Source organism: Semicossyphus pulcher, unplaced genomic scaffold (assembly GCF_022749685.1).
Source record: "Semicossyphus pulcher isolate SPU_LCO1_2020_fin unplaced genomic scaffold, fSemPul1.0.p SCAF_21, whole genome shotgun sequence".
NCBI classification, from domain to species: Eukaryota; Metazoa; Chordata; class Actinopteri; order Labriformes; family Labridae; genus Semicossyphus; species Semicossyphus pulcher.
This window is the reverse complement of record NW_027211695.1, coordinates 13792574-13816559: the sequence shown is the minus strand read 5'-3', so window position 1 is coordinate 13816559 and position 23986 is coordinate 13792574. Positions and strand designations below refer to the sequence as shown.

At 45.2% G+C, this 23986-nt stretch overlaps 1 protein-coding gene across 1 annotated transcript in view; it reads right to left on the bottom strand.

The window, feature by feature from the left end:
* exoc6b (exocyst complex component 6B) overlaps positions 1–23986 on the bottom strand; it is a 92568-nt gene that overhangs the window by 52772 nt on the left and 15810 nt on the right. The window contains exons 7-15 of the mRNA XM_069672117.1: positions 16940–17131; positions 15250–15318; positions 8417–8500; positions 8179–8225; positions 5561–5681; positions 5400–5471; positions 4668–4765; positions 3758–3863; positions 3502–3611 (exon numbers count right to left, since the gene is read on the bottom strand). Of these exons, the coding sequence (XP_069528218.1) occupies positions 3502–3611; positions 3758–3863; positions 4668–4765; positions 5400–5471; positions 5561–5681; positions 8179–8225; positions 8417–8500; positions 15250–15318; positions 16940–17131 (899 nt within the window). The remainder of the gene's footprint in view (positions 1–3501; positions 3612–3757; positions 3864–4667; positions 4766–5399; positions 5472–5560; positions 5682–8178; positions 8226–8416; positions 8501–15249; positions 15319–16939; positions 17132–23986) is intronic.

Genomic DNA, 23986 nt, shown 5'->3' with positions numbered 1-23986 from the left:
AACAAGTTCCTACCTGACACGGTTTTGCAAGGGCACTATTTTCTTACAGCGTTCCAACCACTCTGATGCGATTGATTGGGGCGGTTGATGATCTACTCAACACAAAAGATGTGTGAAGACTTGTTTGTTGCAGAGACGGAATTTGAACAACTCTTAAGTACACTGCAAGCAGCACAAGTTCCATTCAAAGAAAGTTTTTGGTGCAACATTTTGCAGTCAAAAAGCTCAATTAACAAACTGCCCAATAAGTTAAAAGTGACCAAGATGTTTGGACTTTGAAGATAAATGTTGATAGTCCTTGGGCTAGTCCAGTGATTCTCAAACTGTGAATCACAGTTTCAAGTGGAATGACAGGGGGGGTGCGCCAACGTTTGGAAAATGTAGCAGGCGGAACTATGTTTTGACGTTGGACAAAGGGAGGGACGTTATTAATGACGTAGCGATTGTTACCAAATGACATCTGCACCTTTTTATAAGCTTTATAAACAGCTACAATCAATGCATTTACAATAGGGACGTACGGAGATACACAATATGATTGTTTAGATTGCGTAACAGAACTGCATATGATTGTGTGCGGACAGAGAGCGTCCGATGTCGGACCCTCTTTTACCCGTTAGAACACTGTGTGACGAGTAAACTGGTCCCGCTGTTGTTTATTTGGTTGCCACGACTTCACGTGTGATTGACGTCCTGTGACTCCTGTCACTGTTTCAGGGCCGCCACAGCAAAATGTATGTAGCGGAAACACTGTTTTTTTTTAAGCACTAATTGAACTTTATTGTTATTGTTCTGAAAAAGTTATTGCACATTTTATTATATTTCAATTTTGACAGAAAAAGTTTGAGAACCACTGCGGCTAGTCCTACATCGCTCATGTAGTGAGATTGCTTTAGTACAAGAAGGTTCGACACTTTGCCAGCTGCATGACAAAATGTGACCCCTGTGATAAATGGGAACTTGGAACAAGGTTGTATCAAACAAGATTTACTTGGCACGAGGTCCTCAGTGGCTGGATCTCAACTGGTGTTTGTGATTGATCAGCACGCTAAGCAATTTGATTTTGAACTGCTTGATTCTCTTCGATCGAGTGGAGACGATTGCCAAGAAGCATTTTCTCTTTCATCCATACATGTCTCTGTTCCTTTCAGTCCTTGCCCCAAACAGGCTGACCGAGCCTGTATGCTCTTTCTCAGCAACACCTTGTTTCATATTCGCAGTTCAACACATTCACACCCACAGTCTTCTTACGTTGGACCCAAGTTTGGGGTTCAAGGAGTGTGTGGCTCATGGGCATCTCTGTGGCGGATCCAAAGACAGATGTATCTCGAGTTTTCACCGGTCCAGGAATCAAAGCAGCAAACTTTTGGCTGCAAACCCCGTCGATCTACATCTAGAGTACAGGTTGATGTCTTTCCCACAAGTTTTAGTGCCAGTATCACCCCGACGCCATCTTCTACTGAAACATCTCAGAAGTGAGCAGTACTCGTCACGGCGGCCACTGCCAAGCCAGGTCTTTTTAAAATGTAAAGTAATATCTTTGCTTCTTGAGCCATGCTAGCCGGAAAACTGGCATCTCCGTCTGCCAATGTTGAGACAATATGAAGTATGACTGGGTGTACATTTCTGGATGTAGGTTCTCTTGGGAAGACTGGAAAGTAGAACGCTTTCTAGTTCCTTCCAAGCTTCCTTTAGAGAAGTGTTTCCATAATTTGAGCATTTCCTGTGCCTTTGTATTACTGTGAGACACTGAGACACAGCTTAGCTCCAAGTGCACTTCATCCATGCTTCATCCTTGGACATCCATGCCAAATTTCATGGCGTTTTATTGAGAAAGTGTTGGGATATTTAGGTCTGGACTAAAGCGGGGAACCTCTCACCCAACAGACCAAGCTATGAGCGAGACACGTGCTTGTATGACAACAAATTGCACACGAGGAGCTTAAAAAGAAAGCATACTCTCTTTCCGCCAAATCAGAATTGCAAACAGAGGTTAAGGTCAGAGGTCAGAAGGATCAATGACCACAATCCCGCTCCATCATCCCGTCTGCTTCCGGAACCTGTGCATCTGTGCGCGTTTGAAGCTGGGGCAGGAAGGCTTGCCGCCGCTGTAACCAGATAGCGGGGTGTGTGCAGGAGCGTAAAAAATCAAGCCAGGTCAAATAATGGGAGTCATTACTCTGATTGAGAAGAGCGATTAGTGCTGTCTGGTCACAAGGAGACCAGAGAGGAACTGTTACACAAGGAAGAAAACATCTGTCTGAACATTTTTTGTCGGTTCAGACGGATGATTTCAGAGAGTTGTTGCAACAATCTAATGAATGAGACAGAAGCAGACTGTGTTAGTGGGAACATCTCAAGAAGCACCAAGCTACAGGACAGCTTTTTACTCTATTATGCAAGTTCCACTGCTGTGATTAGACGACATCTTTCCCAATCACTCCTCTGTCTCGATTTCTTCCGCCGGTCACGGATCAATGGTACCTCTCTGGTTCCCAGCCCCCACAGAGAGTCATAACACTAATACTCATAAACAAAAGTACATATAAACAGAAATACAAAGTGCAGCAGAAGGATTCACAAGGAGCGCTCTGCTGTGAAACGTGCATGAAATTATGCGCACATATGAGCCCATGTTTGTCAATGTGTGTGTTTGTGTGTGTGTGTCTGGCTGTAACCCAGCCCCGTGGGATCCTTCTGGACAGCGGAAGTCGTCTTCTGATTGCTCGTCTCCTCGGTAGAAAAGTGGCCGCATTGTTTAAGTCAATTCTTCCATTAACCAGAACCAGAACACACACACACACACACACTCAGGAGGTTACTGCTTAACCTCGACAGCACATGCAACAGAAGCTGGACTTGATTGTTGAGTTTTGGCCAATAGTAATGAAACAAAGATCCCTGCTCAGGACGGAAAGAACTTTGCCTCTTCCAAACGCTTGTGAGTGTTTACGTGTGTTTGTTTGTGTCTGGTGCAGATTCCCCTGCTTCTAAAGAAGTTGAGACGCGGAGAGTTTGAGCAGGTGTAGCAGGCTGAAGTAATCAAAAAATGAGGATTAAAATGGCCCTTAATTAGCCGACAGAAAGGACACAGGATATTTATCTTGTTTTTCTGCACGCTGTTGACTTTGTGCTGGATTTCAGCAGCTTTTATTCTGATACAGACATGTGTCTAAGTTAGTTAATAACCAATGACATCAGTTAAGTCTACATGCATTGTGTTTAAATCAACATTTTTTTGAAGTGTGAAAAAGGCTTCAATGGGAGCTCTGACGGTTGGGAGGGATCATGTCTTCTGTAGCAATTCTGATTTATGGGGATTGGAACCTTGCCGAAGACCTTGCAAAAAAAGGTGACCTGGTTACTCCAGGTGTATCAGAGGAGGCACATGATTCTCTACAGCCTCCAGGACTGGGTTGCCAAATTAAGTAAGCAAAGGACGGAAAAATACCCAAACACTGATAGCATGATAATCTCTGACAGAGGAGCAGTGAGGTGTACCTGAGATGCAGGTCTTCGGAGTACTTCAGACAGGCGTAGATGAACTCTTTGAGTTGGCAGTAGACTTTTGGCACAAACTCGGAGAAGGGAAGCTTCTTGGGGAAGGGAAGCTGGAGCAAATTAAGCAAAGAAAAGCAGGGATTAAATCAAATTCTGCTCAATTTTACTTGACATTTTGATCAATAGTAACCTCACTGACGTCCACGCTTTATATCCTGAAGAGATTTTGAATTAAATATATTTTCTCTGATTCTACCTTCTCCAGCTCGGGGTCTTGCATGGGAAACTGGGAAGTGTAGTGTCTGTACTCCTGCTCTGTGGAGACGGGGATCGGACTGTAGTTGTCCTGGTCCAACACCTGCCTGAAGAGGAAACAGAATCACAGGTAAGTTTTTGTATTTTCTCAGACCGAACAGGAACGAGTGCCATCAGCCTCCCTCTCTCTCTCAAACACACACACACATACATATATAAACAATCATCCCACTGGGGGTCATTCTAATTCTTGCGGTTTTCTTACCCCCCTCCCCTCTTTCACCACCCCTGTTTCTTGTTGGCGCTCCAAAGTTCGGACGTTCCAGCGTTCCATGGAGAGGCCGTGAACCGGAGAGCGCTCCCTCTCCAACAATACAACACAACATTCCTGTGGCTTCCCCAGAGCGTGCGTTTTGGTGTGTTTATGTGTGTGTGTGTGTTTGTGTGAAAACGACAGAGAAACAGAGGGGAAGGAGAGAGGGAGTGTGTGTTTGTTTGTCTGCTCTCGCTGCAAGTCCCACTGGTGTCATTGGACAAAAGCGATGGTGAAACAATGGCATGTAAAAGCCCAAACACACACACGATACAACACGTACGAGCTTGTGAGGGTAGTACCCATTCTTAAGGGCAAAGAATGTCCCGGAAAACTTGTTTTAAAACACTTCCTCTCTCTGGCTGCTCGTAAAACTTCAAAACCAGGACGAGGAAGTTTCCCACAAACCAACACTTGTATGTGTGAGAGTGTGTGTATGTCGAGTGTGTGCCCTCCTGACCTTATGACTAGAAAGTAGAAGGTCGGGGCGGCACACACTCTGTAACGTGCTGAAAAACAGGCCTAAACACGCACACGGTACCACTCCCCCAATCACTTCCTGTTACTGCCCAGCAAAGGTTTAATCGCGTCTCAGTACCTGAAGGTGAGGTTCCACCTCTTGAGCAGGATTTCTCCGTACTGCTCCCGCATCTCCAGCAGCATGTCGAAGAGCTGGGACACCGGGAAGCCATAACCCTGCAGGAGAAGGAACCAGTCAGAACATACGCCTTCCATAATGTCCGTTACAAACGACCGACAATAGACCAGTTTGAATTTAGTCTCCACACATGATAACACACACCACTTTTAACTAAAACACCCGGTTGACTCATTGTTATGAACAGAGTGAGATCCCTGCCAACAATGAGGAGAGGAGAGGTTGAATTCAGCCATCCGCTGGCACCTCATCACTTCACGTGAAGGACTTTTGGGCATCGTACAATCCACCCCTCCCTCGTTCTCTCGCACTCATCTCTGAATGTTTCCCCCTGTCCAGCGTTTACCCACATCCCCCTCTATCTCCCCTTCATCCATCACACTCCATCCATCCAGGTTAGTTCATACACACAGCGGAGAACGACTGACATCACATGATAAACCTCTTCGGAATAAGAAAGAGAGTCTTTCTTTAGAGACTGGCAGGCGTCCATTTTTAAACTACAAAACATGCTTTGAACAAGTTTCATGGGCCCCTGAAGTAGAATAGCTCACAGCTTACATGGCATGTGCCAAGATATCTGAACACACGAGCATAAAACACCAACATGGAAAGAATAGACTGAATGATGTTAACAAGGGCTGCAGGGAGGGCAGTTAATCACACACGTACCTGCAGTGTGTCAGCGAAGAGGACAATGAGGTTCTTCAGATCCAGCACCAGGTCCGGGTTGTCGCAGTACGACTGAGGAGACAGACGAGGGGTCAGACGGCTTGTATGTCTTTCTGTCTGACTTTAAAGTGTGTATTTATATTTGGGTTGTGTTTCCTTACAGAGTGTGTCCTCAGAGCGGCGATGATTTTGGATAGCGCCAACTCCCAAAGCTCCTCCACGTACGCTCTGTTGACCAAACCCTGCGTGGTGTGAAGGATGTGATCTTCCACAACAAAGAAGCTGGACGGAGAGCGAGACAGAGGGTAAGACGAAAGAGAACAAGAGAGTCATGGTGCACCTAAGTCTTGCTACAGGGGGTTAAGTGTGGTACTATTTCTTGGCCAGGTGCAGTGACTTCCTGGAGACTTGTTGAGCAAATCAATGAGGACCGTTGGTAACTCGGTCCGCCATCGGGGGACTACTGAGGAGAAGAGTCTAGTTAGAGACTTAGGGCGCTGTTGTGATGGGAGTGCCAGGCGCCTTTCATTGGCAGAGTATAGTGTAGACCTGGACGAGGGACGAGGACCTGGACGAGGTTCAAGGACCTGGACTGGGGCGCTCCCAGTGGAGGGATATGAACAGTGGAGTGACGTGTGCCGTTTTGGGTTGGTTTTTGTTGGATATGAAGGGAGGACATTCTTTTATTGATCTTCAAATGTTTGGAATATATTAGGATTAAACATAAGACAGGGTGGCAGTAAAGTTCCTCTATGCATCGTGGCCCATTGGTGCACGTCTCCGCTCCCCATATGTCCTGTCTATCTTCACTGTCCAGTCAAATAAAGGCTAAGAAGTCCAAAAGAAATACTAAACTTGAGGAAAGAAGTTTAGGAAATGGTTTCGTTGAAGGTTATTAAAATCAAGAGGGGTCACGGTTGAGGGGGGCACTGTTGCGCAAGCTAGGATGTAGACGTGCGTCTTGCAAGCTCTTAACAGGTCAACTTTGAAACTTAGCATTGATCTGTCAAAACAACAGTGAGAGTTTTATTCTGACGTTATCAAGACTAAATAAGTTGGAAGTATTTCAAGACCGTGATGGCGACTAACAACCAGTCGGAAAAGCAGCGGCCTCTGGAACAAGATAGGCAGCATTGGGCAAGACTCCAGGCAAGCCCGAGGCCTCAGCTAGCGACGACACGCTAACATCGTGGATATTATCCCAGACACTAGACTCGCTCCAGGACCCTGTTTGTGCAAAGATTGGGCGGCAATTCAAGACCTGCGAGCTGAGAGGGTCAAGGCTGAGTTGTTTGAAACATGTTTGGACATGTTTGGGGAAACTGCCAGTAGACGGACTCGACTAAACACCATTTGCTTATCTTATATACTTTTAGAAGCACTTTACAAGCTTTAAGGTGAGCTTTCTTCATTTGTTTCTCCTTAAAAATGCACAAATATTTTACTTTTCATGTTGTGTTTTTGCAGCTGTGATGTGTAAAAACAAGTTGAATGAACGAGTAAATGAATAAAGACAGACGAGGCATCTTTCATTACAGGCCGTCCGGTTGTTACTGGGAATAAACCGAAGATTCAATCACTGAAGGACCGGCAAGACTGTTGCACATGAAGGAGTAATTGGTGGAACGGACAGATGAATGGTAATTGAGAGGAAGAATGGATGAAACGGCAATGAAAGAGTGACACAGGATGGCACTTTCCAAATGTTCAAATGGGAACAACAGACCTGAAGTGTGTGCCAATGTGTTAGTGTGTGTGTCCAGCCTTGGCGGTGTTTAAAGAAGCGTCTGCTCGAGTCAGACAGACAGAAGGAATAACAGCAATAAGCCAACCGCCATCACACTCACTCTATCAATCGTCACCGCCAATGCGCGCGTGTGTGTGCGAACACAATGGAGAGGATTGGATGGAGTGATGGATGAGAGGAAAAGTAAAATGAGGGGAAGGGGGAGAGTGGCCAGAGCGGGGGAGTAAAAAAAAAAGGATGGAAAAGAAAAACAGTGGGAGGGAATGAGAGATGAAAAGATGTCAAACAGTCAGAAGTCACTCGGATGAAATGAAATGAGGTGTCGCTAAACGTCCAATGTTTGCTTTCGCTCAAAGTTTCTCTTTCTCACCGCCTCTCGCTCGGGCGTCTGCCAAGTTACACACAAGTCTACAATGGGTGGACGGATGGATAGATGGGTGGACGGAGAGGTGGGTGAAGAATTGACATGCATTTAAGGAAGGATAGATCAGTGAGCTGGATTAATTTATGGAGGAACGGAGTCAGGGAAAGGTGGATGGGTGATGGATAGACGATAGACGTCTTACTTTAATTTGGAGGATAATCAAGCTAGCTTTGGAACTACAGTACCCATAATTTGGGGCTTTAATGGCTCGAGTTTTGTAGCATATATTCATTTATATTTTAGCTAACTGGCACCATCAAATCCATGTTAAATCAGCTCTTTAATTTGGCTTTTTTCTATGATTTCTAAGCAGATTTATGAATATTTATTGGCTGGAGAAGGAGTTGCAACTTGGAAGTTTTACTTCCAATATTGAAGCCCATCTCAGAAGGTGTAGATGGTTTTACATTGTATTTTAGGACATTGCACGTGGCCCATACTGTGCTATTTTACCACATGAACCTTATTCAAGATGGGCCTGCTGTTGGAAAACATTCAATAAACAATCAATCAAAAACATGACACAGTTGAATGCAGATGAAAATCCTCTGAGGACACATGTATCAAAAGGTTTGGAAGAGATGGATTGGATGGACTGAAGGACTTACCCAACAATCTGATTGAAGTACCGTCTGTATCCCTCCAGAGTTTCATGCTATGAATGCAAAAGAAAGTTAAAACAAGTATAGAGGGAGGAGAGAGATGGAGAGATGTAATATAATAATACGGTTATTAGATGAGTGTGTGTGAGTGGGAGAGGGGAGTGTTTGTGCAGGGGAAGGGCAGGTGCAGTTAGGAGTGTGTGGACATACACAAATAAGACAGAGTGACGGTGCAGGGTCATACCATGTTAGAGTGGGGCTGCAGCACGAGGCGGGCCTGTTTCCTCCTCTGCTTTCTGTAGTAGTTCTCAAACACGTCACGCAAACCCTAAAAGACAAACTGCAGGTGAGAATGGATGGGATGCAAGGCATGCAAAGGTCAACCACCACCTGGAGCAGAATTGTAATCTAATTATTACCAATGGTTTTACCAAAGGGGGCAGACCGTTCAGAGCACTGGGTTGTTGGACGTATGGCCAACACATCTTCGGGATCAATAAAAGTATTAAGTGCAGTTATTTGTTCGTGTTTTATAGAAAATATACCATCCAGTTGGTTTAATAGTGGATTCAAAGCGCCACACCAGGGGCGGCCATCTTGGTTGTTTATAAATTGTTTGTAGTGCCCCTCTGTGCAGGAAATGTATGACACCCACCCAATAACAACCAATGACCTGAATCAGTTGGAATAGGAACTGGTGGAGATTTCAAGTTTGGTTATTTCCCAACAACTTCTACAGACTTTAAGGACGACCAAACACCAAAGTCCAATATATTCAGGTAGAACATTTTCAGCTCCTAGGGTAACGACTTCATGCTCCTTCAACTACACCAGAACGTTTAAGGTTGTTTGAGGCCATTGCTGGCTTAATGAGGCGAGAAACCAAAGGTCAGACCCTCTGAATGATGGGAAAGTGGAGATAAAGTCCTGTGTGTAAGGTTACGGTAGAGATAGACAGTGTGTCTTTGATGACCAGGACTGGTTGCTGTTCAGTTTTGGTTGGCGTCATTGGTCAGACTTCAAAACTAACCCCCCCCCACACACACACACAGAGTGAGCTTTCTAAACTTGACCGCCTCGTATCTCTTCCTTCCATTACACATAAGCTCTCTCTCTTATCTCGCTTGCTCGCTGCTGTGTGGGAGAAACTTGTGGTCTATCTGAGGCCCAGTGAGCTCAGAGATAAGAGACCAGGAGTGGGCAGATAACATGATATGACTCTTACCTGCTGACCAGACCACCACCAGAACCAATACTGTGTATCTACACTGCTGACCGCAGGGCTCTGGTAGTGACACTCTGTTTATACGTGTGTGTGGTGACCTATAACTGCTATCACTACGGTTAGAGGTGGTAAGATAAAGGGATAAAAATTGTTGAACTGAAGGCCAAGTGAGCAATACCTAATATTAGATATGATGAAACTATAGATGCCCATTTGGCCAGTGTTTGTACTGAAGCGCGACCTTATTCTTTAATTCGTTAATGTGACCCTCAGCTGAACAATGTCCATTGAAAACGCACAAACCTGTTACAAACCAAACAACGCACAGTATGAATCTCACGTGGCCAAGTCCAGACTGTGTTTATAGTGATTCTGTTTTAGGTTTAGTTTGGTGTTACGAGGTGACAAAACTGTTCTTTAACTCCCACATCGACCCTCAGATGAACAATGTGTATTCAACCAACAGGCGGCATCAAATGGCCATGAACTCTAATAAACCGTGCTCGCTCTCGTCCAGAGGGAGTCCAGAGAGGTGAAACGCGGGGCGGAGAATGTGTGTGCGTCCTCTGTAACATGGCTATAAACAGTGGAGGCAGCGAGATGTACAATGAATAAGACAGACCAGGAAGTGTAGAAGGTGAAACAAAGAGAAAACAATGCAGGTCAAAGAGAATCAAAGGTACAGTTGTACAATCTAACTTGATCTTTATGTGATCAAATCGAACATCTCGGACATATTTTGTCTTAAAGGGCCAGTTCGCCGATTTTCAACCTCATTCCTATCATGCTATCATGGGGAGAGCTAATGCCTCTGTGACTTTGTGCCTTTGGAGGACGCTATCCGCTTCTCTAATGGGCCCTGGAAAACCTCCGCCAGATGACGCCTTTTACATAGTCTGGCGGAGGCCAGGGAGCTCGCTGAACTACACTTCCTCAATCTAGGACGCCCGCCTCAGATGTCGTGTCTTGTTAAAAATCGTCAGTTTGAAATGTAGACTGCAGACCTGAAGATTTTCCACCGGTATATTCTCTGCGTATTTCGGATACCGCTCTGAGCGATTGCCTGCAGTGTAAACGGTAGTATTTCACTCCAGCGTCTCTCGCTAGGCCGTTCCTTTCAGAGGGAGGGGCGCAATGCATGCTGGGTGTTGTAGGAATGTAGAATGGGCAAAACCACGAGCTGTTTGTACAACTTTCTCCACAGCTATGGCGCCAATTTCAAATATTATTGCTTCTATCGATTACAGAGAACACCAGCTTTGACTGACAGTGGGGAGAATCACTCCTTTAACAGATATAATATGATTCAATTTTGATTCAAAACTACATATTTATTACAGAGGAAATAGTTTGCAATGGCATTAAATTGCATATATTCATAAAATGGCTACCAGAACAAAACAACACCTACTACAAGCTCAATAACAAATTTCCAACGCACTTCCTGTTGCTGCTGTTTCACATTAAAAGCCGTCAACTGGGCAAAAACAGGGTGGCTTTATTAGGAAATCAAGGTAGGAAATCGACCTAAAAATGTCGGGTATGGTTTGGAAAAATGGCGTATTTAAATAGTAGAGTAAGCCTAGTTTCAGGGTGACAACATGCAAAATTGTTGTAATGGTCCTTTAAAGTGATAAAGAGCAAGCCAAGTTCGAGAGCGAGCGAGCGTTGAAAGAGAAAACGAAAACAACAAGAGGACGTTGAGACATCGAAGGAAGGAGAAATCAATGAGTTGTGGAATGATAAAAAGATGGAGAGAACAGGGGTGAAGTGACAGAAAGAGGACTTTAAATGGTAACAAGTGGTGTTGATGAGATTAGAGGATGAAGAGGGAGGGTAAAGGTCAGCGGAGGTGCAACAGGAAGGTGAGAGGAGAGAGTGAACCGGCCTCAGAGCGATAAGGACTTAGGAGAGAGGGGGAGGAAAGGAGGGAGGTCACGGGGAGGTTAAAGGGGCAAAAACAGGAAGACAAGGGTAAGAGAGGGGTGAGAGCGAGAGAGAGAGGGGAGGAGGGAAATGAAAGAGAAGGCGCAGAGGATGAAAGATGGAGGAGAGGGGAAAGGAGTGTGTTCTGTCTCGGGAAGGTGTTGAAAGGTCTGACCTCTTCACCTCTGAGGTCGGCTTCCCTCAATCTTTTTCTCACACACACACACAGTCGTGTTTCCATCACTTCAGAGGACATACTTAGAGTTTCCAGAGACTTAGCCTAACCTTAAAACACCCCTCTTCACCCCTCACATTTCCTGTAAAAGGACTTGAATTGTGTCCCCACAATGCAAGTGTGTTATCAAACGTCCCTCCTTTATGTGTCTGAAGTTGAATCTGTATTTTCTTTCCTCTTTCCATCCCTTTATTACTTACATTCATTTCATCAAAATGCATCCTTAGTCTAACCTTAAACCAAGTCTTCAACCTTGGCTACATAGATTACAAACACACTGAAACATAGGGACTTTTCATTCCACTAATGTGTCTCCTCGCGTGTCTCCTCGCGTTGCTTCCTCGTGTCTTAGCTGCTCCCAGCGAGGAAAGAGGTGCGAGGACAGAGGAGGCACCTGTGAATCCTCGCTTTGAGCTCCTCCAGAAACCTCCCCTCTCCTCCATCCTCTTCTCCTTCAGGTGCATTTAAGAAATTGGAAGAAGATCCTCCATCATTGCGGGGGGGGGGACCTCGCCCTACCTCGTACACACCGGGACATGTTTTCATTCATTCAGAGGACATTACCATTGACTTACATTCATTTCCTTGAGACTTAACCTAACCCTAAACTTAAACCAAGTTTTCAGCCTCAAAACTGATTGATTTACCTTACGGGGACTTGCAGTATGTCCCCGTAAGGAAGGCGACTTCTCTGTTCTTCCTTTATTTCCTGCGTTACTTGAAGCATTGTTCTCTTTGGATTAAAACCTGGACACACACACACACACACACGCAGACAAATGCTCACACATGGCTGAAACAGTTTTACCCATTAAAGCGGTGTCGCAGCAGTTTGATTGACAGGCCATTGGGCAGAGACGTAGATTTACCATTAGAGAAGAAATCGAGACTGTCCTGCAGAGTTTGCTGCACTGGGCAGAGGCATGGACTGGAAACTCAGGAACACACACACACACACACACACACACAGTTATATTGTTAAATGAGACTGACTCGTACTTAAGCAGCCACGCGCTTCTAACAATTTCATTTATTTTTCTAGTAAACCTGGATTTGAAATCCACTTTGCAATCAAGACCTCCACTTTCTCCAAACCTTCCTCCTCCTCCATCCATCCGCTCGTCCCCCCTCTCTCCACCTCCATCTCTCTCGCTCTTTTCCATGTTTAAAGTCCCTGATTTTTCCAAGCCGGAGTCTCGAACAATACCCCTTTGTTGCGCTCGCGCAGACACGCTGCTGAACACTGTTGGGAAACGTGGACGGAGCTGTGATCAGTGTAAACACGGGGCCGGGGTCCAGCACCGAGGAGAGGAGACCATCAGACTGGTCAGACTGGGAGCAATCATGCTCTAATCGCTGTGGTGCAACAACATCCACTTTTAATTAACCTCCTCTGTCGAAGTATAAACTGCTCTAAACATGAGGGATAGTTTGCGAACTGTGAGGAGACGTTAGAACAAAACGTCTTTCGAATACAAGGTGTGAACTTATTGCTCCTTAAGAAACCACGGCAACAAGCTTACATCAGATTGTACCTAATAAAGAGGCCGCTGTGTGTGCAAGACTGATTGAATCAAACGTTGAATAACAAACGCAGACTGATGTGCATTGTTGTAGCTTCTTCTCCTCTCAGCACCTTGAAATCCTCACCCTTTAAACTCCTGTGACCTCTCCTCTCTTCCCTCCCAACCATCATCTCGCCCCCTTTACCCTCTCTCTAACCTCACTCTCCCTTTTTGACTCCCTCCATCGCTCTTTTTTTGCTGTTCATTTTCTCCTTCCTGTCAAAGTTCATGCACTTCCTGTCCCCCCTCGCCAGAGAGCCCCTCAGACTCGCACACACACACTGAGCAGAAACAGCCGACCCTCTGGCCGTGCTGGCCCGGTCACGGCCCCTACAGGCCTGCAGGCACACACACAAACACACACAGACCCCAAAATGTGCATCTAACCCCGTCATGGCCCAGTCAACACCTCCACCCATGTCGCTTTCGCTGTAGCTGAGATGAGACACACACACACACAGAGCAGCAGCAGCAGGCTGGTTGGATTGAAGCCAGCGGCTCCAGCCGCTCCAGAGGCCTCATCTTACAGCATCGCACAGACTGACTGATGGTACCTTCAGAGCCAAATGAAGTTAAAAACAAATAACAACAACAACGGCCTGGGAAACACTTCAAAATAAAAGCATTGTGTACAAACGAGGGGATTCAGAATACCAGATCGGGCTTTTACTTTGAAAAAGCATACCGCATAAGTGTTGACCTACTTTACCCTCCATGCCTGTGACTTTTACTACAGAGATCAATAGGACTCATCACAATTCTCATCGAAAATTTTGGCAGGCCAGTATCGTGAAGACTCATCCGTTTTCATGCATTTCAAATGACGTCCCGCAGCCGTCACGCACACGCCGCGCTTCCAGTGTCGCCCACAAAAGCGCGCACTGACCTGATGCGGTCAGCCACATACTAGTTTGGACCTAGTCTTGTTAAAGTAGAGACAGTTGTGATGGACCATAGGTCAACAGGGAGCTTGTTCCAGAGAGGAGGACCACAGTAACCCCATCACGGGACTGAGATCTAATTCTGGTTACAGTTACAAGACAAGAGGTTGAAGTCTGAGTGAGTTAGATATATACTGAACCATTGAGTGCTTTATGGACTAATGACTTTGAAAGTATTGTAGGGCGAGCCGATGTGTTTTGCAGCAAAGTATTTAGTTGTTAATTTAGCCACAGTTTCCAGAAAATGTTGTCTGTCATGCCCCCCTTTAGAGAAAGAACAATTCCCAGGCCCCGCCGCCCCCAAAAAATTGTCACAAATGGGTCAAGTTTAACTTTTATTGAAAGAAAGTTTGTGACCATTCTTTTCACTTTTCTCTGAGTCATTTGCTGCGCAAAAAACCCCAATTTCAATTGCTCCATTAGACTTTTTCAAACAGAAATATAATAAAATGTGCAATAACTTTTTCAGAACAATAACAATAAAGTTCAATCTGTGCTAAGAAACAGATTTTTGCTGCAGCTGCCAGACGTTTCAGACATATAACACAGACATGTCTCTCTTCATCTCCGACCATATTCGCTGTAAATCCAAGAGCAGGAGAAGCGTCGTCAGCGTTAACGTCGGCCGACGTCGTCTTGTTGGTATCTGACGCGTCAGCTGTTTGTGTTTTCGCCCCTGTAATATATTTGTCCATTGGCAATGCTGGACTTTTTCTCTGTGTGTGTCTGAATGAGAAATCTGTTATGGAAATCACCAGGGCAACGCGGTTGTCCCGACGTCAAAACATAGTTCCGCCTGCTCCATTTTCCAAACGGAAAAAAAAACCACACAGGAGCGGTGACGCTTCCCCCCTGTCATGCCGCCGTGTCGGGCGAGAATCACTGTGTTAACCCAACTACAATGACAATGAGGTTCCATGAAACTATATGATGATGAGTACTGTATATTTATACAGGGGAAAAATAGATTTTTTTATTGAATAAAACAGAATCATACGTTTTGAATTTGGCGTTGCTACTTAGTTAGCATCTGTGTGAATATTATAACAGGACTGAATCGTGGTCGGAGTTCATGGTAATCAAAGCAGAGTGTTTAAACTTGTTCACATGTCCCACAGACTGGAACGCCTGTGCATCAAGTGGAGAGGATAAAACCAGAGGTGAAAGTTATGCAGACTAACTCACCAGCACAGTGTAGATATGAAGACAGCGGTAAACCGGAGAGAAATCCACCAAGTCGTGAGCTCCTGGAACCTGCAGAGAGACACACAGTCAGACGGGATGTTCACCTCAGGAACAAAACAACATTTGCGCATTTTTTGAAGTCAGTTCTTCTGCAAAACAAATGAACATGTATCTACAAAGTGAACTGTAGTGTAATGGACAGAGAGACATAGAAGAGGGGGAAGCATTCAGCAGCACTTCATTATTTTTGTCTGGAGGTCCTCTGACAGTCACCAGCCGTTCATTCCTCTTTTTCTTTCCATCTAACATCCCACATTCCACTGCTTCCTCTTTACCCACATCCTCTGTCTTCAAGAGATCAAAACAGTGGCAATTTTACCCGTTTTAACACACACACACAGACATGCACACACACACACACACAGAGACACACACCAGACGATCAGAGCAGAAATCCACGTGCCCTCTTGCCCTCTGGAAAGTTTGCTTTCTGTAAAAATCATTGGAGGCGAAGCACAATGCCAGCTTTGATGTAACTGTGCACACACACACACGATCAAAACAAAGAGTCGTATCACTTATAGACAGAGGTGAAGGAAGAGGAGGGATGGAGGCAGAAAAGAGGAGGATTGAGACGTGATGGGATGATGGTAGAAAGAGGCACAAGTAGGTAGATGTACTTTAGAGTTTAAAGAATGGAAATTACTTCAATTATTAAAGAAGAAGGCGTCAGAAGAGTCAAAAGAGAGAAAGAAAGAGAGACAAACAGGTAGACGTAAAGGCAAGACAGAGGGGAGAGAGAAAGCATCGATGACGGAGAAGAAAAGGAGAAGAAAACTGAAAGAGCAAACTCGGGAAAGAACAAAAGAGAAGACGTAAAGAAAGAATAAAAAAGAAAGAAGAAGGAGACACACGGGGGACGACTGTAAAAGAAGGGAAGAGGAGTAAAGGGTAAGGCGTGACACGGGCAGGGATGGCGTGAGCAGACGGCCATGGTTGGCATCGCCACAGCCATCGGCGCCAACGCGGTCGTAACCTCCGCGACCGCGGGGTCAGGCCTTTGTTCGAGCCAAGGTCTTCCCGTGAAGAGGGTTGAGTGGAGTTTACAGGACGTAAATAAGCGGAGGGGACGACAGGGACCTTAAAACAGAATGGGCAGCGCGGGGGTGACAAGTTCAGCTCTCTATTCTCTGCAAACTCATTGTACTTTGCTTTCCTTGAGTGGGAATAACAACCAGGCTGCAAACAGGACTTTGGATCCCGTGAGGGATGACTTAAAGAGTTCAGTGCCCAAATGCTTTGTGTCCATTTTTTAACAATGCCAAAAGTTCTACTAGTTCACCTTTTGGACAGTTTATAAACATGTTAAACGACCTACCGTTTCTTCTACTGGTGTAATCGTGCGCTAAACACTTTGTAAGATACTTTAATGGACAGGACAGTTTGTATTAGGCCAAAAGGTCGCCGTTTATTTGCTATCACACTAAATGAAGTTGGTGGGAACAAACATTGGCGTATGCGTCTCTTCTGCCAGCAGCTTGCAAGAATACCAGCACTGGATGGTGGAAGGGGCGGCTTCGTGCCCACATTAAATACCAATGAGAGAAGTATGGGATGGACACAGCAAACCAAACTAAAAGATCTAGTACAGCTCTATCGCTTTCATGTGTCTGTTTGTGCTGTTTCTCACCTCATCATCCTCCTCTTCATCCTCCACGTCCAGAATACCAGAGTCCTGTTCTGACACTGGGCTGCCACCCTGTCCATCGCTGTCCGTCACCATAGCCGCCGCCGCCGCCGCCGCCTCCTTTCTGCCGCGTCGGCCAGTCAGGGCCCTGGGCTGCATTGAGACGGAGCTGTCCAATGAACGCTGTAGCTGGGCCTGAAACACAACACAGTTAAATAACATCAGAAAGCCATACAGCTTTAAAGTCAACCCTTGAAACTGATATTATTACCTGCTTTGTTTCCTTCTACTCAACAATTTTAGTCTCCAAATTTCCAAAACACATTTCAAAAGCAACACAAGGAGGAAGGGGAACTTGTTGCATTTTGCTTTTGGCGCAACTTCAGAGCATTGAAAGCTCTTTGATTACAAGGCTCTGACACTAAATCCGGATGTTTACTTATAACAGGGATACACTCATATCAAACTCTATTGTAGATGTCCAGACGTGCTATGATTACGCCAACAATACACAAGCAAAGAAAACGCACTCAGAAAAACAAACAGCTTCAGACACCTCTCACATCCCTGTTTTTTAAGCGGGCGAACGGTGTAACAAGGTCAAGGTCGAGACCTTTGTGTAAAAACCTGCCACTCCTTGTCCCATGAAAATACCCATGGAAATGACCAATAAAAAAGGGATTTACCAAAGCACCTAAGAATGCACCACAGGGGGAAAAAAAAGCAAGACAGGAAGGGAAGAACAGGAAGGATGAAGAGTCAATGAAGTTGAAAACAAAGCACATAAAATTAGTGCTGGGGACTTGAAAGACAGCTTACGTGTTTGACCTCTGCTTTTTCTTGTCAAAACCGTTCTTCCAATTTAAGTGGTAAGTAAAAGTTAAACCTGAATACTAGAGCCCAACAGGGAGGGGATCTAGTGCCTCTGTTGGGGCCCTGTTCTTGGATTGTGTCCACTTGTGTCCTATGGTGAAACATTTCTATCCTGATGAGAGGGGCCTCCACAGGGCACTTGGGCTCACCGAGTGGTTTGATGAAGGGTTAGGATGTCTATCGAATTGGTTTATGACGAAGTTTAGATTGAAACATCGCAATGGACAATTAAATGGTTGTTCAAGGGAGGGGTATGCCCGGGGCATGGGCACCAACTTGGCAGTGAATTCCCAAAAATGACCACAAGCCATCGTACTATCTGAGATGGGAGTTTAGAAGCGTGCGAAAGGTGTGATGGGCGTTGGGAAGTCTAACTCATGTAGGCTGATTTTCTAGGATGGTTGAGGGCTCAGTGGGCGATGGCTGTAAGTCTCGGCGATTGACAATGGCATTGCCTACTGGACAAACCCCAATGCAAATCAGATGCTTTAGCCTTCACAGTCCCCAGCTCTCAACCCAGTTTAATACCTTTGATATTTGGACTGATGTGTTGGACAGTGTTCTCTCATCAAAACGCCAAATGAGGGAATATCTTTTGGAAGAACTGTGTCCACCCCTCCGGTGGAGTTCCAAGCAGTTCTGGGAGCACATGTTGGCCCGATACCTTCCTAAGATACTTTATGTTGGCATATGTTTGGGTAATACAACACTGACCAGTGTCGATCACCGAGGGAAAGACAGAAGGAAATGGAAATGGAAAAGACTTTCAGTAGAACAATGCAATATCTGATTTAAACCGCGTCCTGTCTGTGTATCTATTTGTGGAGTTTTTTGGGAAATGATGCACTCTGCTCCCTTTGTTGCAATTTTAGATCAGGAATACTAAAAATAAGAATAATCAAGCAGGAAGTTTTGGTAAGTAATTAATGGAAGCTTGTATCCAAGACAGAATGTAAACAGAGTCTTGTTGCTTATAGAGACGGCCAGCCTGCCTCCGGATCCTTCTGTGGCAGAGCTTTTCTTGTCGTCCACTGTAGATAATTCAGCTCGAGTTTTTCGCGCGCCATTAGGAATTCAATGATGTTGTTTTGCAGACATTTGAGTACAAGTTCTTATATCTGAATATGTTGATTTCTTGGATTTGTTCGTCAAATGCCTCTAATTTCTTTGAACGCTCCTTCCAACGTAAAGTCTCTTTCAAGGCTGGGCCACCAAAGTGTTTCTGTGGGAAAACCCTCTCAGATGTAAGCTATGTGCATCTTTCCATGCACACCCAAATCCGCCTTTGCTCCTTTTGAAAGTCCACGTGAATGCCACGGCTTCCTCTGCACGCCTGGCGCCAGCAAGTAGCCTACCTCGTGCACTTAAATCTGTCGATAAGGAAGTCAATAGATGCGTCAGAGACTTCAAGCGCCTCGATCTGCGCCTTTAATGACAACGGTAATGAGAAAAACTGGTGTTCGTGGCAGGGTGGATATGCACAAAAGCGGAAGAACACAATATCAGAGATGTTGGGAGAATACAATGCCATCTTTGATCTGATGCCCACACACATAGAAGACTAATGAGTCATATCAGACAATAACTACAAACAAAATCAGTGGAAAGTCTGAATCCTGTGCATAGAAGGTTAAGGTGGGAGCGAGTGGGGACAAACAGGAATGTGCCAAGCTGTGCCCTCGCTTTTGAGGTTACAAACAATGTCAAAAAATATTCCAATCCTTTCACTTATTCTCCAAGAGTTAGTCAACCAAAACACTTGAAGAACAAAAGAATAATTTAAAAGAAGAAAAACGAACGGCACGGACGGCTTGTTTGGTCGACGACACTTTTTTTTCTCTGCGTGGAATTCCTTCCCAATCAGTCAAACCGTTGTTTTCTTTCTTCCCACAAACAAATTAACATAACTAAATCTCCAAAGACAGAAACCCATGAAAGGCAGACATTAGAGAGGCGCTGAATGACATAGAAATACAGCTTTCCAAATGGACGCAATGCTGAAGATTCGTACGTCACTATCTACGTCAGAAAATTCCACTTGGTGATTGAAATCGGCTCTTTTGCATTCTTCCACAGGTGTCTTTGTGTGTATATGTGTCTTGAGGCAACCCCTGGCATGCTGTGTATATGCGCATACCGCCATTCATTCAAACCTATCACACAATGCCACGTTCTGTTGAAAATAGGGACCTTTTTAACCCTGTCTTTTGTGGCGTTTCTCTTCAGGGGTGGCATTCGGTGCGGCACTCAAAGCTCAAGTGGGGGAATGTGCGTCATCTCTTGCGCAAAATCCCCAAAAGAGAAGTGGAGGAAAACGTGGGAAACAAACGTTGAGGGAGATAATGTAAAGTATGAATAAGGAAAAAGATGAAGACAGAGGAATGAGTAAGGGAAAGATAGTGAAGAGGAGGAGGAACAGGAGCTGGAAAGAAGACAGCAATGGTGGAGGCACATGGATGTAAATTTCCCCAGGAGAAGCAAAATCAAACTTGTGGGGATGAGGACCAGAATCAGAGCCACACTCTAATCCATTTAGTGCAAAATGACTGTAGATATTTCTTAAATGATCTAATGTTACATTGTGGGAACACCACAAGGCAGTCCAGAGTTACATGTGCTTCTCTGAGAAACTTCTAGGCCATTTGCAGTTCTCCTTGTGGATCTGCGGCCTGGGTGAGTAAACTGACAGAAATTATAAGCGAAAGAACAAAGCTGCAGTGATTTTGTTGTTGACAGGTGGTTCGAAGCGGCTGTTTAGTGTGGGAAAGTCTACGGAGGATTTCCTGTTTGCGTCACCAGCTGTTCCAGCCCTTACCCTTGCAGCACCAAACGCCTCCTGTCGCCTAGCAAAGGGTAGCTAGCGGGCTAACTGGCTAGCATAAGTAACGTCACGTAACTTAATCTGTTAAGATACTTTGTTTCAATGCCCCTTTTGTTTTTTTAACACTTGTATCGCTAGCTATTTGATTGAGTTGAAAGCAAAAACTTTAACATTCAAAAGTGTGTCCCTCGGCCGTTCAAGAGGCCGCCATCTTGGATGAATTGGCGGGATACGTTGGGCCACGAAGGACGCACCTGATGGATTTGTGGCCTAGGTAAGGGGGGCGCATCTGAAGGAGCCTTCAAAGCGGGACAGCAGAAGTATTCACAAAAGTTTTGGGACAGAAGTAAAACAATCTGAGGTGTACTCACAGTGCACTGCACAGCTGGATCATGTAGTCAAATATTAAATACCAATTTGGCGCTCTGAGTAGAAAAATACTCTGTATTAAATGACTCGCATCAGGATTTGGGTCAAAAACCTGACTGGGACATCCCTACTATAGATCACTTTTTGGCAAGCATGCACCGAGCAAGGAATAATGGTGTCCGGTGGCAGTGAACTGTGGAGCATTATTCTGCAGACAACACACACACACACCATAAGAGTCTTTTTTCCCTGTGATGGTTCAATACAGCGACCCAGCGCGTGCCCTCCGCCACCCTCGCTGCACGCGCACGCATGTGTGTTCAGTAACTAGATACAGGTAATCAATCTTCTTCCACTTCACAGGCCCAACAATCTGTTTCCCATTAGTGTGTGCGACTGTGTGTGTAACACTACCGAATACACAGCAGAAGCTCTGTACTTGTCCTTTGCTGAAAGTGGATAAAAGAAGAAAAAAGGAGACAAGGAAGGAAGGAGGGAGGGATGTAGATGGAAAGATGAGGAGATGGAAAGAGTAGACGAAAGAAAGACAGACACTATAGAGAGGAGGGGGGGTGTAAGGGGACAGAGTGAGAGAGAAAGAGGGAAACGACAAATGACAGGAAAGAGTTTTAAAAGAATGGCCGAAACATTTGCTTCTCAGTGATCCCATCCCTCTCTTTCTTCATCACCTTTTGCTTCGTCCCTTCTTGTAATCTACCGCACCGCGATGAAATGAAACATGATCCAAGAAGCAAGAAAAACTCCCTCCAGGCAATGCTCAGATTTTGCGTTAGATTGAACAGGACAGACTTGAGGTCGCAGTGACTTTGGTCTCCAAAAGTAGATGATTGAGCAAAATTGAAAGATATCCCTTCATGCCGCTCCAGACATATTACGTTGACAAGAATGGGACGGGAATAATGGCCAGAAAAGTGTTTTTGCCGTTGTCTTTTGGGGCATAAAAATTGTTGATTTCTTGTTGAAAGTAGATTTCTTATTTCTTAAGTTATCAGTTCATCCTTGATTAAAGATGTTCCCTCCAGGTGTTCCTGAGGAATCGCGTCCACAAGAATGGGATGGCCGGACGTACGGGTGGACAGATGGACAAGACAGACAACTGAAAAACGTTATAAATGCAAATTTAAAGAGGGAGTATTATTCTGTTTCACATTTTAAGACATATATATAATGTTACAATGTTGGATGTTCAGACTAAACGTGGGTGAAGTTTCAAATCTGTAGGTAAAAGTATGTTGGAGTAATCCCTAACGCTTCTCAGCTCAGTCTGCAGGCTGCTGTGAACGCTTGCTTTGAGACGGACATCTGCAGACGCTTCACTTTGTGATGTCACAAATTGCAGCCTCAGCAGGCTTCGGTTCAGAAGAAAGCGGGCTTGTAGGGGCGGGGTTTCCTAAAGGGACAGAGCTGACTAAGTCGCTTAAGGCTGTATGAGGGCCTGCGCTGAGAAACATAAGGAGTTCTTTAACTGTAAATTATGCTAAGCTACTCCCAGGTATCACAGTGAAGTATGAAGCTTGAGATTAGCATAATACACCGCCTTTAAAGACATAAAATCAGACAGCGCAGGGAGACGTCACCAAACTTCTTTTTGGTTTAACCAAGGGTTGAAAATCCCCAAATATTACATTTATTACAAGATGGGCAACAAGTTCTCACATTGCAGAAGCACCAACTGTTTCTCACACCGGCTGAAAATGTATGCAACAATTTAAACATGATCTAAAGATTGCGGATTCAAACCAAATTGACAGTGTTGCATTGAGCCAGGCCATGAGGAGGTTGTAATCCGGCTAATGACTGCATGAACATGGCCTTATTTCCTGTTTCCCACTCTTCCTCCCTTTCGCCTTCATCTTCTGACTCAATTTTTCCCCCTCTTTTTCCTTTTATCTTCCTCTTCCCCACCAATCCATCTCCACTTCCACTTCCTCTCTCATCCATCTCATCTTCTTGTCTTCCTCTCCTATTCCACATTTTTCTCCTTGCTCTTCGTCTCCTTCTCCTTGTCCACTCCTTCCTTCCTTCCGTCTTCCCCGCTTTCCCTTCACTTCTACTATCCTCCTCATCTTCCTCCAGTGTCCTCCTTTATCGGCTTTCTCCTCCTCTTATCGCCTTTTAACTTTCTATTAACCCCTTCTATCTCTTCCTCTTTCCTTCCCTGTCCATCAATTTCTCTTCCCTACATCTCCTTTTCTTTCCCCATCTTTTCCTCTTTCACTCCTTCCCATTCTCAAACCTCCTTTCCCTCTCTTCTTCTCCACGCATCTTCCTCCCTCTTCTTCTACGGGCATGCGGCAGCAGACAATAGCTCCATTGTAAGCCCTGTACTCTCCTCCGTCTCCTTCCTCCACCCCCCACTCCTCCTCTTTCCCCAGATCTATTTATTTTCACATCTTCGGTGGAGGGAGCCGTAACGACGGCCGGGTACGGAGAGTCGGAGCTAATTTGGAACAGAGCGCAGCAGAGAGACACGCTGTCTGAGCGAGGAAGGGATGGAGGCAGAAAGAAGAAGAGGAGAGAGTGAAGGAGGGACAAAGAAAAGGAAAGAAGAGCTTCTAATTTGTTCGTCCATGTCGTTCACACACACACACACACACACGGAGGAGGCCTCTGATTGCCAAACATTCGATACAACATAATCCCAGTATCGGTATCAGCCTGCTGGACCGCTGGGGTTTCCATAATCTCCCTTGTAATTAGTGGTTAGCGGAGTTAGCGGTTAGCTTCTTCACTGACTGCAAGTGGATTTTCTACACCAGTGAGTCCCACTATGCGATCCCAGGACCCCCCACCTGAGGGTCACTGAGGGGGTCAGGGTGCCTGGCGTGATACCTGAGGACGATGTGATGAGTATGATTCATATTAGAAGACAAATTACTCTGAATTTACTGTTTTTTTCAATGTTTCTGAATTTTATTGGAAGATTTAGTTTCAGTTTCACAGCTTTGAGCAAAACCAAATACTAT